Below are 17,232 nucleotides of genomic sequence, written 5' to 3'. Positions count from 1 at the left end.
ATAACCCAAATTGGTTCATCTCCTCTATTTTTTCTTCATTCTACATTAATCTCTTTCTTATGGTGGTTTCAGCCGATTTTAGAATTCTGTATTCATTCTTATATAGAAAGTACATTAACTTCCTTCTTTTACCCTCCCTCTCTTGTATGTGACCTCTCCTTAGCATGTGTTTGTATTAGGCCTATATTCCACATATGAGAGAAAACATGAAGCTTTTGGACTTCTGAATCTGGCTGACTTTTATTTATCTGGCTTCTTTCAAGATTTTTTCATTTGTAGTTGTATTTTTTATTTTCATTTTTATTTTTAAAAATGTTTTTATTAGTATATAATAGCTGTACAGGGGGTTTTATTGTGACATTTCTTTATATGCATGCAAATTACCCTGGTTTGATTCATTCCCCCCATTAAACTCCCTCTTTTCATTCTTCATTCTTAAAATGATTTTGACAGGTTTCAATAATCTATATTCATACATGTGTAGAAAATACATTAACCATATTCATCCTCCTTTACCCTCTTCATTTACCCTCCCCTTTCTGCTAATGCCTCCCCTTGACATGACCTGTTTTCCATTCCGGTCCTTAATTGTTTAAGTGTCTGTTTATTGTTCAGTAGGGTTTTGCCTTGGTATTTTACATATAAAAATATTATACCTTAATCAGTCTAACCCCCTCAGTTGATAACTTTCTGTGGTCAATCTTTCTACATTTATTATATTGGGGTTTGTTGTATAGCATTGTCATATTTGTAAAGTGTTTGCAAATTTTTTCTGCCCCTTCATTTTCCTCTTTTTTTTCTGGAAATTCATAACACCTATGTCAATACACTCAAAATTTGTTCAGAGGCCTCTGAGTACTTTTGTTCATTTTTTCCATTCTTTTTACTCTATTTTCTTCAGATTGGATAATTTCTATCTATCTTTTATTTTTCATGTTACTAGGGTTTGAACTCAGGGCCTCACACTTGGCAGATAGGGGCTCAATCACTTGAGTCATAACCCTAGTCTTTTAGTTAAATTAAGTTTACTTATTATCTTATCTGTCATTTTGAATCTGCTCTTAAGCCCCATTAATGAAATTTTCATTTAAGTTATTCTGCATTTGAATTCTAGAAATTTCATTTGGTTCTTTTTATAATGTGTATCTGTTTGTTGACATTCCTTATTTGTTGACATTGTCTTATTTTCTGTTAATTATTTAAAAACATGATTTTCTTTACTATGTGAAAGTAATTGTAATAGGAGAATTTAAGTCTTTATCTGCTAAAAGAAATATCTAGATAAATTCAGAAACCATTTCTGTTGCTATTTTTTCCCCCAAGAATGGGTCACAGTTCCATTTCTTTTTGGTTGTAACATATATTTTTCTTGAAAATTTGACATTTTAAATAATATACCAAAGCAAATCCAGATTCTGATTTTCCTCTTCACTCGTAGTGCTAGATTATTTTTATTAACGTTTTAATAACTTGACTGGAAATCTACGGAATCTCACCCTGTGTGGCTATTGATACCTTCTCTCTTAGAAAAACCAATGAACCAACCAAACAAAAAACTTTACACCTGTCTTCCCAGAGGTAAACAGCTTACTTGCCATCAAGAAATAGTTGGTCAGCAGTCATGCTTAAACACTTCAAGCCAGTAAGATTTTAAACTTTTGCCAAAACATTTATATATGTATTAGGAAATATGTTAAAAGTTTAGGCACATTTTAAGTCTTCTTGGAACAGATAGATGGAGTTCTTATATCCAGGCCCCTTATGATTGCTTCATTTCTCAGATATCTCTGTTAAGTTAAATTGCCAGCAAGTCAGCCAGTCTGTTACATGCCTCAATCAAAACTGCAACTTTAGATCAGCAGAATTGCTAGTCTGCCTACTCATTTGTTACCAAGGTCGCTATTATTTCTGATAAGACTTTTGGGGGTGAGGTTTCCCACATTTTGTTTCAAATGTCAACTCCTGAGTTAATGAAACTGCTAGTTTTCATGACTTGCTCCGTTTTGATAGGGTGTCTATGTTTACCAACCTGAGGTTGAGGAGTGAGATTAACCCTACTCAAATACACTGCACACTTATACTGTTTTTATTTAATGTTCAGTTTTAATAATCACTTTTCAATTTGGTATATGTCTCTGGCTAATTTTCAGAGTCAGAAAATATTTTGTCCACCTCATTGCATTTCATTATTTTGGGGGGAGATTTATTGAATTATTTCTTTTACTGTCTCAGAAGTCTGGTTCCCAGACACTAGTTTTTAACCCCTAATCATGTGTTAGGCACAGGGCTAGCCAATTTATTCACCTAATGCTTAATCTTTATAGCAATTCTGCCAAATATGTATTATTATCCTTAGTTTTTAATAAGTAAAATGAGAGTCATACAATTTAAGTAATATATCCTCTGAAAAAAGGGTAAAATAAAATGAAACTACAAAAGTACCATTTTATTTACTTCCAAAGGTAATAAACACAATTGGGAACATAGGTGCTTATTACCCAGCATTTAGTTGGTGGGTTTGTTTAATTGGCCAACTTCAACTCCAATTACTAGTATTTTCTACTGTCTAATATAAAGGTTAATTGGCAAGGAAACACCAAATAAATCAGTAAGAGAAACAAGTTATTTTTGTCATGGAAAAACTCTGATCATTAAAAAATCATTATATGAGTTTGGTTCTCATGTATAATCCTAATAAATTCTAGGGCCTCACATAACCCACAGAGTTATACCAACAGAAATCCATTCTAGTAATAAAAATTGTAAATAATTCTAATCTTAATTCACATTTCTTGAAAAATTAAAGACACTCATTGACAAGTCACAGAACATTCCAAAAATTCCATTTCTTCTCCTCCTCACTTACTTTCATAACCATTTACTCTTCAAAATCTTTAAACCTCCAAAACTCTATAAACCAAACTCACATTCAGGGTTCTCGTGTTCCCTTTATTGTAGATAAGCTTTTCCTCTCTGTCTACTTTCCTTTTACTCAGTCTTCTCCAAGGTTCTTGCTTAGCCTCTAAATTCTACGCCACTAAAAATTCATAAATACGTCATCACAGATAATATTCTCCTTTGATACTGGAGGAAGTACAATCCTGAGAAAACACAAACTTAAGGCTCTTCAATTGGCTAAAGAAGGGACATAAGGGAGTGGAAAAGAGCCACTTAAATAGTCCTTGTCATCCTTAGCAGCTACTTTGTTCACACTGGTCATGTGTAACCATAATGGAAAAAGCGATTGATTCAGTCCAAATCATTGACTATTAGTTATGGACTCTTCTATAACTCATGGTAGTTGACATTTTACAAAATGGATATAGAATATCATGCTTTGCCTATCATCTCATAGAGTAAGGTGAGATGATGAACATGGAAGATCTTTAAAACTGAGCTATTGTGAAGATTAAGTTGAGAAACACTTGTAAAACTCTTAGGAAACTCATTTTCATAGAATAATCACATAAACATAAGTGGCATTATTATATTATAACTCCCAAGTTTCTGTTTGGGAAAGTGAATCTATAGCAATATCACTTAGAGTAGATTTTGTGGAGGAATAGGAACTATTGAACTTTTAGCATGTTGATTTTGAGGTGGCTCCTGGACATACAAGAGGAAATGCTCTGTTTAAAGCTAAAGAAGTAGATCAAATTCAGACCTATGTACTGGGCTGAATATTAGATTTGGGACCCAAAAAAAAAGCACATAATTTTGGCCAAAATTGCTTGACTCCCTATGCAAAGATCCATTACATTGTATCTTCAGTGCCTACTGAAGCTTGGTATGGTCATGAGAATACATTCTGGCTAAGGAGATATAACAAAATGTGTTTATAAGGTCCTCTTATAAAGGTAGACATATCTCCTTTTTGTCTTATTTTAATTCTAGCAGCCTGTAAAGCTGCTAGATAAAGCACTTATGATGTCTGGAGATCTAATATTCATCTTGGACAATGAAGGTAAGGGCCACATCAAGGGATGGCAGATTTCTGAGATACCAGCCTTGAACTACCAAGAAGTAGATTTCTTTAACATAAAGATAGTTACATTTTTACCTTGTTTCACTCACAATAACTTAAAACAATATCTCTTTGGATTTGATTCTAATTGGTTGTGTTAGTGATATTTTTCATTACTATGATAAAATACCTGACATAAGCAATTTAAGGAAGGAATAGATTTATTTTAGCTCATAGTTTCAAAGATTTCAGTTCATCATGCTTCGTTTTGTGTTTATTTACAAGTTATAGATTCATGAGCTATCCCTGTATTGATCATCACCTTATATTCAAATGAACAGTGTATCAGCACTTTGAATATGTGTATAGATATCCTCTCTTTCACTAGAGTGATAGATAACATACTTTAGTTCATTAGTCACCACTAGTGCTCATCTGTCACAATGGCTTGCTGATACTTGAACCCTTTCTCCCCTGTAGTGCTTAGTGGTAAATATGTATGCTGGGAACTCTGTTTAGTTTACCGGTTAGCAAGCAAATGATGCAAGAAAGGATTTCATCAAGATGCAATTAGTTGACTAGAGAATGCTACTACCTTTACACTGAGAAAATAAATGGCTTAGTGTCCTCACCGATTTTCTTCCCTCTTCCTGGTATTCAGACTTAAACATACAAAAGCATATTTTCTGACAACCTTGTTTGGATAGTCCACAGTCTACATTAACTTATTATATTCCAAGTTGGACTCTGTATATCTTATTTCTTTTTGTCTTTCCATATGGCTACTCTTTTTTGGATTTGCTATCTTAGCTACCAGCACTGTAGCCAGTTCCACAAACCAAACATTGGAAGACGGTTCCATCCTAGACTCTTCCTTTTATTCTCCTCATCATCTCATCTAATAAATTACCAAATTATTCCATTTTTATCTGTCAAGTATTTCTTGAATCTATTACCTCTTTACAAGTTCTTTTCCACTTGCTTATTACCCCGAATCTGAACTACTTTAGTTATTTAACTTGAGGCACCCTGCTACCATTCTCACTCATTTCATCTGAGCTCAATGATCAGAGCAGCCTATAAGGATCCAAATATAAACTATTTCATTTCCCAATGTTTTTTCATCTTTGAGATTTGAAATCTTCCATGATTCAATCTATCTTGACTACTTCATTTATCACTCCACCATATTTCTTCCTTATCAAAAATGTCTCCTTATCAAACTTGATTAGGGTGACTGGTAGATGGTTTTTGGAAAGATATTGTTAGAGGAATTATATGAAGGCATTTATACATATTCAAACATCTCTTCTTTTATTAGTACATATAAATGGTCATTCATTCACCTTTCATTTAGTATGATGTCCAAGACATTTTCTGGAGTAAAGGTTCACTGACTAAAATTCAGTGTATCTTTTTTTGCATAAAAACTTCCACATTTCATTATCTATGACTTTTAGCTTGTGATTTAAAGTAACATAAGACTTAAAGACACTGAAAATAATCTAAATGCAAAATCTTTCCATATTCTTGTAGGTTCTATCTTTTCTTTCCTTTTGGTACTGGAGATTAAACCCAGCCTTGTGCATCCTAGGCAAGCCCTGTATCACTTGAGCCACACCCCAGCCCTTTAGTTTATATTTTTCCTTTTTGAGAAAGGGTCTCACTAACTTTTCCAGTCTGGCCTTGAATTTAAGGTCCCTCTGCCTTAGCCTGCCAAGTAGCTGTGATTATAGGTATGTACCACCACATCTGGTTTTCATCCCCTGTCTTTAAATGGCTGCCTCATCTACATCTAAGGCAACAGTATTTGTTTTGTTTTTGTTGTTATGATTTTTTTTGCTAACCACCTTTATCAAGTTTTCCAAATTATTTGACTTAGTTTTCATAGAAACCAGAATTATCTTTCTCTATAAATTCCTATTCTATCAGTTTATACAAAATTAGTTTAATAAGAAAATTAGTAAAAATACTAGCTAGTATAAACAGTTTCAGAACCACACACTATTAGCTCCTAGCAAACATACTCTCAAATGGTGGGAGCCAAGGTACATGATACCAGAAAGACTACTTGAAAACCTTTTATGAATATTAATATTAGTTTGAAATATGTACTAGCAGGTTTTTTGCATATAGAGAATGAAGAGCTTAAGGTTCTTAGATGAGTACATTAAATGGAAGTTGTTCATGAGGGTTTCTCCATGCTGAACTATGCCAACTGTTTCAATGATGTTGTTTATGCCATCTTTTCTTCCTGCATGCCCATTCATTCTTCACTTGATTCCTCTCATCCCTTAAGACCATTCCCAGAGACCATCCTCCTTAGTAACTTTCCCTATCTGTGACTTCCTAGCCACATAGAGGTTCATAGAAGGGCATGGATAAAGTGCATTTACTTGTGTGTGTATAGAAAGTGATATTGTCAATACCAACCAATTCAACAGTGTATTTGGCTCTAGTTGGTCAATTTTGCTAGAACTTCCAAGTTACAAAGAATAAAATATGACATAAAAGGATTAACTCTGAGGCTAATTTTTCAAAGTCTTTTGATGAAAAATTATGAATGTCCTTTAAAGCTTTTCCAGAGTCATCAGAGAACAGATGGGAAGAAACTAGCGTTTACATAGACACCTGTGGATAGTAATGTCTGTACAATCCTCTCTGATCTATCTAAAAATAGCTCCCTGGTGATATGAATTGCATCTAAAAATATCTTTTAGCTACAGATTGGATGAGGATAAAATATCCAGTTCAGGAAAATTTCCTCCTTAATTCACCTGTAACTTACTGGCTGAGATACAATTAAGACTAAGGTAAACATATGTATAAAATGTCTGAATCACAGAGCTTCTTCTTGGGGAAACATAAGTAAGAGAATCATGAGTTTGAGGCTAATCTGGGCTACATAGAAAGAGCCTGACTCAAAAACACAAAAGCAAACCAAACAAAGAGATTCTTTTGCTATAAGTAGCAGTGAAAATCGAAGCCACTTATCTCTTGAGTATATTAGATTCAGGATAACACCTATAAAGCTTGTTCAATTTAATATGAATGTGAATAAAAATTCTTATTGTTTGAATTAAGACAATGTTTAATGGCCATTTTCCATGTACCAAACTTTCTGCTATGTACTATGGGTTACAGAGCTAAGAATAAGCCAGTACCCTGCTCTCATAAAGCCTCAAATCTTGTTGAGAACATTTATGCAAATAGGTATGATGTACAATAGATGCATAAAATGAGTGTTATAAAAAAGGGTGAAAAGGAACTCAGAGAAAAAACTACTTCTGCTTGAGACAAGAAAGTCACATTCATAGAGCACTTAAGTCATATCTTGAGGGATGGCTAGGATTGAGAAAAAGGAAATTAAGCGGAAAGAAAATTCAACCAAAGTAAATGACTTTTGCAAAAGCCAAAGGAAAGAAAACTTCAGGGCATTTTATTCTTCAGACATAAGCTGACAAAGTGAAAGTGATGGACAACATGGTTGGAAAGATAGGTCCATGTCCAATTCACTTGCTTCTAAGCATTAAGTTAAGGTAAGTGGAAGATTTGGTGGGCAGAAACTGAAGTATATACTGGAGAATACCGTAGGACAAAACCAGGAAAAATAATGTAAATTTAAATCTAAAATAAAGACTATGGAGTAAGACTGTTTGGACCTGCATCCTGGTTCAAACACTTGTTCCCTACATGATCTTAGGCAAGAAGCTTCTCCAGTTTATGTCTCCACTACCATTATGCAAAACTGAAATCAGTGTAGCACCTATTTCATAAACTTGTTATAAGGATTATGCGAACTATAATGCAAAGTGCTTGATACTATTAAGTGTTATTGCCACTGCTACCCCTGCCACAAAACCATCACCATCATTACTATCATCATCCAGGTTTCTATATGAGTTAATTAAGGTCAAATAAATATGGGAAAATCATTAACATGAATGAGTAAAATGGGACCAGTGTGGCAAACCGAAGATAAAACTTGCTTACTCAAAGCAGTGACTCTCAAACCTTGAATGTACACATGAATCACCTAGAAATCTTGCTAAAACTCTGACTGTGATTTATTAGACTCTGAATTTCTTAGCAACTCCCAGGTGACATCTGCACTCTGTACCAGAGACCACACTTCTGAGTAGCAAGTGTGATACATCTGTTACTCTGCTGCAGCTGATAATTTTCAAGAGAAGACAGGGTCCACATTTTTAAAAATACATAAATTCTCTCAATTTCTAATTGTTGCTAATTATTTCAAGGCAGAGCTTACTAAAAATTTGCATGTATTCATGCTGTATTAAGTTTGTGAGGACTCAGTTTGTAAACTCTGGGCTGGCTGAAGAAAGAGTCAAGGCTAAAACTGGTGATGGGAAAGTCAAGTATAGAGCATGATCCTGAGGGTAGAATGTGAATGTGTAAGATTTTAGTAGTGTTTTATTATAGATGTTTGGATGCATTTAAAAGATGGCACATACCATGAAAAGATTTGAAATAAACATTAAATTTTCTGGCTTTAATTTTTAGGAAATAAGGATGTTGAAAAGCTCTTCATTTGAAGTAGAAACTGAAAGTTGTTCGGTTACAGGAGTCTGAATTACTGAGGAGTCAAAGTTAATGAATACTTAAGAAAAAACAATTGTCTTACAAAGAGTAATATGAATTGCTAATGGAGATTTTCAAGAAGAGGTCCTACTAGGCCCACTTTAATGAATTAGATAAGGTTCTTTTCTAATTAACAGCATTAATTTGCATGCAAACAATGAGCTAAGGTCTTTAAAGAACAATTTATTCCCTTAAGTACATTTAGGAGTACCTCCCATAATCTTATTTATACTGTTAATTTGCTGGCAAACTAGCATAGATCATACATAGGTAAACTTTGGTTCAAAAATTCAGAAGTAAAGAGGTTTAAATGAATAATAAGTTAATGATCAAACATTAAGTATTATACAAGAAGGGCTTTTAAATTTTCCTAACTTTAATTTGAACTTCCGTGTACTCTGAAAGAGATTTGTCAAGCATCCATGCAATATTATGAAAACATTATTTCCCCGGGACTGCTTCCCAGAAAGTTATCAATATTCTTTTAAGAAGGAACTGCTGTTTAAATGTTAGTTTCTTTATACAACTTCCAGTAAACAAAACCAGAGGCGTGCAGAGAAATGGTTAGCTCTAAACTTAGGGCAAAGGAAGTCCAAAGTGAGGCTGAGACAATAAGAAACCTGAAATAGCTCCCACTGACGAAGAGTAAGAACTACAATTCATTAGAGCATTGAATGAATAATAATTTGTGAGTCCGGTCTGACATCAATGGAGAGAGATAACAAACCCTCTTAAAAAACAGGACAAAGTCAGCTGGTTCATTTAAGTTCGTGTTAGAATTAGGAAAATCATCATTTTGCAAGTCTCAGTGTAAGAGTGGGTTAAAGAAGAATCTAAAATGCCATCATATAACTTATTAATTTCAAAGAAGAATATGACTTGAGAATGCAAGATCTGATGTTCACTACCTTAACAAAGTGATCAAACTTAGCAGCATTTAAAATGGGGCTACCTCATATTATGCACCACTAGTGGTGATGTACTGTGAAGTACACAATATCCCTCATTTGATGTATACTTCTCAAAATCGTCTGACTTGCTTCTTTTCATGTCTTATCTAGACCCAAATTCTAGTTTACAAGAAAGTCAGCAAATATAGAACAATTTAAATGATACAATGAGAGTGAAATATTAATTATCCCATTTTGATCAGCACATATTATGTACATGTATTGAAATATTGCTATACCCCATAAATATTGTATTACATGTTTAACAAAAATTAAACATTTAAATAAATGTTTAAGGAGATGGAAATGTTAACTATCCTCATTTAACAACTATACACTATATATACTTATCAACTAATAATAAAAAATAAAACTAGGTTTTGAGAGATATATGACAACTCTAATGAGTTATGAACATAATCTGATTTTACAGGTACTGCTAGTATTGCTGTGGGTTTTTGCTTGCATTCCAAATGGAAGGAAATGCTCAATTTCAGTTTGAGTTTAGGGCAATCCTTGAATTCTATTCATGGAGTTGAGTTAAGGAACCTTTGTACAAAGACTTGCTTTTCTTTAACCTATGACTTCCTTTTAGAGCTGATAAGTTTTCATTTTCATCTCCTTGTTTACAAAGATCATGTCTGTGGCAAAGACATCATTAAACTCACTGCTATCATTCTTAAACCTATAGATGTTATCCAGATCCTCTGCTACATAATTGAAACAACACTGAATTTTCTGTCTTAAATTGCACAGTTAATTGACTGTATTTTATACTTCATTTACTTCTAACATAGACTAATGTTAATGGATGTCCACTGCTATTTGAATATTTCTGAGAATTTTCTTTGCATATTTCTGATTATGCTGCATTTTCAAAGAGAAAGGTTTAAAATTATATAGCTATAAGTCTCTAAGTAATTTTTTTGCTTAAATTATACACTTCCTTTCATGTGCGTCCTGGCCTAAGGAATGTGAAATATTTCTAATAGATATATTTAAAGACCATTAAAAATGAAGAACACTATTGTTAACTTGAATAGGCATCTTATTTTTCACCTGTGTAATAAATAACTTCTGTTTCTTCCTAACTTCTTGTACTGCACTGAAAGCATACCACTGATTAACAATAGTTTCATGATTATAGCCTTCACACAATATTAGATTAACATATTCTTTATGAAATATTATTTTATTTATTATTACATGATTTGCCACTGGATACTTATAAGTAGCTGTGAATGTATTGGGAGAACTTGGCACCTATATTTTACTACACTTTTACATTTCATAAAAATTGTATTGATAAAAAAAATCCTGAGGACCTCTGCCACAAAACTGATCTCAGTGGAAATCTGAATATGTTAACAATTATTTTTTGAAATGTAGCATAAAGTAGACAACTTTAAAAGCTGAGTTTTAAAAAATTCAAGGAAGCTGATGTTGACTTTTTCAAGCACAAAAGTGTAATCTTTAATGCAGGTCAGAATATTTAAATGAGAGAAATTTTTCTAGCCAATTATAGCCAAATCCTTAGCTATAATTAACCTACAAATTGAATCATATTTCACAACAGAGTCAGCATATACCACTTTCTTATAAAATTAGAAGGATCTAAAATTTTAGAGCTTATTCAGTAAGCTAGACATAATTTTCCCACTTCATTTATAAATTATAACTTTTATTTAAAAGCCAATGACATATAATAAGATTTTTAAAATCCAAGTTAATAAGAGTTATCAGAGATAATAGTATTATGCTATATTCAAATACTATATGGACAAATATTTAAAAATGAGGAACAATATATGTATTAATGAAAATAATCCTTCAATTAATTTATCAATTTTTGTATTGAAGATAGGTAATGTATAGCACTCTTTTCCATTTTTCTTAATATTCATTTATTTCTTGCCATCTTATTTTAGACTAGATTGAGCCTAGCTTACAAATGACATTATACATGTTTAAATATGCTCATTACATACATGTATTAGTTATTTAAATTATGAGATATAAGTGTGACTAATCAAATGATTTCAATCTAGGTAAAAGTTTATGATTTTCCAAGGAAGTAATTTCACTACAAAGTTTGCATATCTCTACATAATCAAGAATACTTTCAAAACCAAAACATTATAAAAATGTGTTGAGATGATGGTATTATTCTTCGTCAAGATTTGTATGTCTCCATACGCATATATGGAAACTCATAGGTATATTTTGTAGAAGAATATGAATTGTATCTACTCTCTAAATAATGCAACATGAGAAAAGGAGATAAGAAGAGGTGGGAAAAGACAATGGACATAATTCCAAAACCTTCATTTTAATACATTTTAACCAAACATGCTCATCAATGAGGTGTTTCCTGACTATTAAAATCTACCTACTATGTACATGATGGATAGGATGCAAGGGCTTGGCAGGAGAACTGAGTTTTCATTGTTCATAATAATAGTCTTAGTTGATAAATAAAGATTAAGTCCTCTTCTATGAATAAGAAACATTAGTATCAACAACTGCAAGCAAAATATCAATTTCATTTATAAAATATTTATGCTTTCCAGCTACAGCAGCATGCATTTAGCTTTCAGTATATTACAGGAGAAAGTTGAGTGATGATTGAATTCAACAATAATCTTTTTATTTTGGTTTTATTTTCCACCTTCAGCACTGAATATTTTTGGTCTGAGTATCTCTTTAAGAATAAAGTAACAAATGTAGTAGAACTAAAAGTAAATATAACTATCATGTTCTTAGTATAAAATCATATTCATAGCTGTTAAAAAATCTTACCAAATACCTGCCTTTCCCACAATAAAGTCATTTATAATTGGCTTTTTCTCATCTTTTTTTGGAAAAAACTAATTCAGACTTAGCTTGTTAAAGTTGAAATATACCAAAGACATTCACATTTAAGCAATCATGTGCAATTTTTAAAACAAACATGAAAGTTTAAAATAGCTGAAAATCACTAAGTAGCAACAAGTACATATTTTAGTATCTGAAAAAAAGACATAAAAATGCCTTTACTAATATTGATTAACTTGATGGTCTCCTTAATGTTATTGCCTTTCACCCAGTTTATAATCATCTTTCTTGAAATCCTTTTGTAAGGACAGTTTAAATAGTTCTGCTAAAAAATCCAGCATTCCTATTTTATTTGTTACCCTACCTCTTTTTTCTTTCTGCCAGCTGTTTGCAGACCTCCTGCCACCTCAGATTCAGGCTTCCCAATTTTTCCTGTAGAATATTGGCATCTGTTTTTGAGGACTGTTGAATTATTTCTTCCCCAGTTGCATTCAGTGCTCTGACAACAGTTTGCCGCTGCCCAATGCCATCCTGGAGTTCCTGTAAGATACCAAAAAAGGCGAAACAAAAATGAAACTCCATGTCCTTTTATTTGAGAAAAGATTAAACAATGTGCTACCACATGCAGTTGTACTGGGAGAGAAATAAAAAGCTCCATGTGAGAGGTGCTCTCTGAAACTGACATGCCCATATCCAAAGAATACAAGACAGAAAGATACCTTTTATGTGTCAGTAAAAAAGTGCCCTCTCAGTTCAGCTCCAGTTTTTATTTTTGTAAGCTTGTCAGCTAGAGGATGTTATAATGTCCTACAAATCAATTAGTTACAAACCTTCTCAAGAGCAAATTTGATTTTTTGTCCCCACAAGGATGTTCTATGTTTAATAGTCTATGAAGTGTTGTAAAATTTAAACATGAACAAAGTATTTGGGTTGTCAATATGAAAGGTGAAAAGAACAAACATAGTTTAGCCATAGTATTAAAAAAATCCTCTAAAGATTTTAAAATAAAATTCATTACTATATTAAAAGGAAATTTATTTCAAATTCTGTTTGCATCAATGTAGTTTGCATTATAAAGCCACATAAAACTAAGAATTAACTGCTTCCAAGGATAGCACATCAAGAAACCTCTAAGGTTCAATACTAAATTTTAAGATAATCTATGGGTACCAGAACATTTATATGCATCATTGATTGTGTCAAACTTAAATACCTTCTACTTTTTATCCTGAATGAAATTTTAAGAGTAAAATGTCAGAGAATTGTTCCATTAAAAAAGAATATTACAACCAAGTCTTCACAAAAATGAAAAAGCTTTTTTATCATTAAATAAAAAATGGCAATTCCTCTTTATTTATCTTTATTCAAAATATAGGATTTGTAAGGCAATAAAAATAGCACATTACTAAATCTGAAATTTATAACATGAAATCGTACATAAGAACTTGTGATAACTGCATATTTAAACCTAAATGTCTCCTCAACCCTTATGTTACTGACAAAACAATGACAGTATATAGAACACTTTTGCTAATAGGTGTGATTTAATATTGTTATATTCTTCTACTCCATAATCTAATACTAAGCTCACAGCAGACCCCAGGACATGCTTACCAAATGAACAAATTTAATGCATGCTTTTTGAGACTGAGTTAAATCTCCCAGACTTTCATTCCAAATAAAATTCTCGGTACTTTATAACCACCTTCATGTAATATTATTTTAATAGAGTTTGGTTGTACATTTTTAGCAATTAAAAGACTACATAAACCAACAAAATGATAGCAAGGTCATTATTCCAGGAACATAGTACCTCACAATAAAAATGAAAATATGCATTGTTATTTAACTATTCATAAGCTGTCTTGACCATACTCTCTAGAATGCCTATAAGATGTGCTCTAGTAAATGTGATATTTCCTTGCAACTAGTTGACTTTGCTCTATTGCTTTCCTCTCACTCTTTACCACCTGTTCAGATCAATATTGAATGTGTCAGTCACTGCTTAGCAACAGGTTTATCAATATTAATAAACTGTGCCTAAATTCCTATTATATCATAAATTCATTGAAGTCAGTGATTATGTTCTATTCAAGATTGTGCCCTGAGTCTTAGTGCAGTACTCTATCTGCTGTACTTATTGAAATGCTTCAATAAGTACCTGTTGAGTAAATACTTGAATCTATGAATAAAAGAACTAGGGAAGGAGAAGTGAGACGAGCAAATGGAGGAACAAATGAAGAGAGGAATGGAGAAAGAGATGAAGAAAGGAAAGAAGTTCAATCTCATTATCACTATGGTATCACTACTATTAATACTTATCATGGGCCTCCTACAGATTCAAAAATAAGTGCAGATTTCTAAGTTTTAGGCACTGTATAATCTACTTGAAGAGATTAACCTCACAATGTGAATGACAATTTGCTATATTACACACAGAAGGATAGAGAAAGCAAAGTGCTCAGTAAGAGGTAGATAAGAAGGATGATCTCAGTAGAATGACCAGTAGAGACTTCCAGGGATTTTGGAAATAAAAGAATGGGAAGATTTTAGGAACATGGAAATTCAGAGACAGCAAAGGATTAAGGCCTATGGCGATCAACCTCCAAAACCTGATCAGGAGTGTAGAGTTGAGTTCTATGTCACTGTATGAGAGCATGGTTTTAGAGGAGGTACAGCCATAGCTTCAGTGGCCTGGGCAGAGAGGACTTTCATTTTAATTAAGCAGTTTGTAATTCATTGGAAGTCAAAAGACAACAGCTCAGTTTCTAAATATAGGCATGTTGAGGTTAGAGCAATTCTGTTTTTTGTTGTTGTTCACTTATTCACATGTGCATACATTGTTTGGGTCATTTCTCTACCCTGCCTCCCTTCCCCCCTTCCCTCCTCAGTTTCAGGCAGGTCCCATTCTGCCCTTGTGACTGATTTTGTTGAAGAAAAGACATAAGCATAACAAGAAAGACAAAGCGTTTTTGCTAGCTGAGTTAAGGATAGCTATACAGAAAGATTCCTACTATTGCTCTCATGTACCCATGTGTTACGACCCATGTTGATTCAACTCTAACTGATCTTTACATTGGTTCCTGAACCCCTGCTAGTGATAACCTGCCATTTTAAGGTTTCTGTGTTAGTTCCTCTGGAGTGGGGACATCAAACACTTTCATGTTTTGGGTTTTCTACCTATTCCTATATTTCCCGAATGTGCTCTCTCCTTTTCTTGTGATCCAAGTCCAACAACATTGCTGTATTTGCCCTAGATCTAAAGTCCGCATATGAGGGAGAACATACGATTTTTGGTGTTCTGAGCCTGGCTGACCTCACTCAGAATGATGTTCTCTAGTTCCATTCATTTACCTGCAAATGATAAGATTTCATTTTTCTTCATGGCTGAGTAGAATTCCTTTGTGTATAAATACCACATTTTCTTAATCCATTCATCAGTAGTGGGGCATCTTGGCTCTTTCCATAACTTGCTATTGTGAATAGTGCTGCAATAAACATGGGTTGTGCAGGTGCTTCTGGAGTAACCTGTGTTGCATTCATTTGTGTATATCCCCAGGAGTGGGATTGCTGGATCATATGGCAGAACTATGCTTAGATTTTTAAGAAACCTCCAAATTTTTTTCCAGAGTGGTTGTACTAGTTGGCATTCCCACCAGCAGTGTATGAAGGTTCCTTTTTCCCCACATCCTTCCCAATACCTGTTGCTGGTGGTGTTTCTAATGATGGCTATTCTAACAGGGGTAAGGTGGAATCTTAGTGTGGTTTTGATTTGTATTTTATTTATGGCTAGAGATGGTGAGCATTTTTTCATGTGTTTTTTTGCAATTTGAATTTCTTCTTTTGAGAAAGTTCTGTTTAGTGCAGTTGCCCATTTCTTTATTGGTTCATTAATTTTGGGAGAGTTTAGTTTTTTGAGCTCCCTATATATCCTGGCTATCAGTCCTTTGTCTGATGTGTAGCTGGCAAATACTTTCTCCCACTCTGTGGGTGGTCTTTTCAGTTTAGAGACCATTTCTTTTGTTGTACAGAAGCTTTTTAATTTTATGTAGTCCCATTTGTCTATACTTTCTCTTAGTTGCTGAGCTGCTGGGGTTCTATTGAGGAAGTACTTGCCTATACCTACTATTTCCAAAGTGTTTCCTACTCTTTCCTGTACCAACTTTAGAGTTTGGGGTCTGATATTAAGGTCTTTGATCCATTTTGAGTTGATACTAGTACAGAGTGATAAACATGGATCTAATTTCAGTTTTTTGAAGATGTCTAGCCACTTTTCTCAACAACTTGTGTTGAAATGCCTGTCTTCATTGAAAGAAAAATAATGGATCAAACAGTAAGTAAAAATTTGCATGTGGTGTTTTCTGGTTAGCTTCTTAGCAGGAAAAGAGATAACATTTGATTTACAAAATTAAATGTAAAATCTCAATCAATTTGATTCACACAGTAAAAAACATAAATTAATTTTAACTGTATGACATCTAATTATTTCAAATACTGAATTATTCATTAACAATGAACTTTCTAAGCTTTCATATCATAGTAATATACTGTTGTAATAGGCGTCCTTATCTATTTCTCCTGCAATTAACATCTAGCCTTAGTTTTGGACAAAAAGAAAATCATAATTAAATATATTGGGTTATTCATCATAGTTAGAATGGTTATTGTTTCATTCCAAGTTTAAAGCATTCATTCTTAATGCGTGCATAGCAGACTCCCTGAGGAAACTTTTTTCAAAATATACAAGCCCCAAATTCCACCCTAAGCATACTAATTCAGAATCTCCTGGGGGGTAGGGGGTAAAGGTGTATAAAACAGATATACTATGAAAGAAAGGGCTATGGAAGAAAGGGTATGCTAGAGATTTATGGAGGGGCCAGGGGTACCTGAGGGTTATGTTTT

The 17,232-nt window shown here is 33.2% G+C and overlaps 1 protein-coding gene across 13 annotated transcripts in view; it reads right to left on the bottom strand.

Moving 5' to 3' along the window:
* The window catches only part of Dmd (dystrophin), a 2,168,746-nt gene that overhangs the window by 837,693 nt on the left and 1,313,821 nt on the right, over window positions 1-17,232 (bottom strand). For all 13 annotated transcript variants that reach the window (XM_074062730.1, XM_074062731.1, XM_074062740.1 and 10 more), the window contains one exon: window positions 12,695-12,870. In XM_074062730.1, the coding sequence (XP_073918831.1) occupies window positions 12,695-12,870 (176 nt within the window). The remainder of the gene's footprint in view (window positions 1-12,694; window positions 12,871-17,232) is intronic.

Source organism: Castor canadensis, chromosome X, assembly GCF_047511655.1.
Source record: "Castor canadensis chromosome X, mCasCan1.hap1v2, whole genome shotgun sequence".
In the NCBI taxonomy this organism is placed as follows: domain Eukaryota; kingdom Metazoa; phylum Chordata; class Mammalia; order Rodentia; family Castoridae; genus Castor; species Castor canadensis.
The sequence above is the reverse complement of the archived record's forward strand: the minus strand, read 5'-3'. Positions and strand labels throughout refer to the sequence as shown.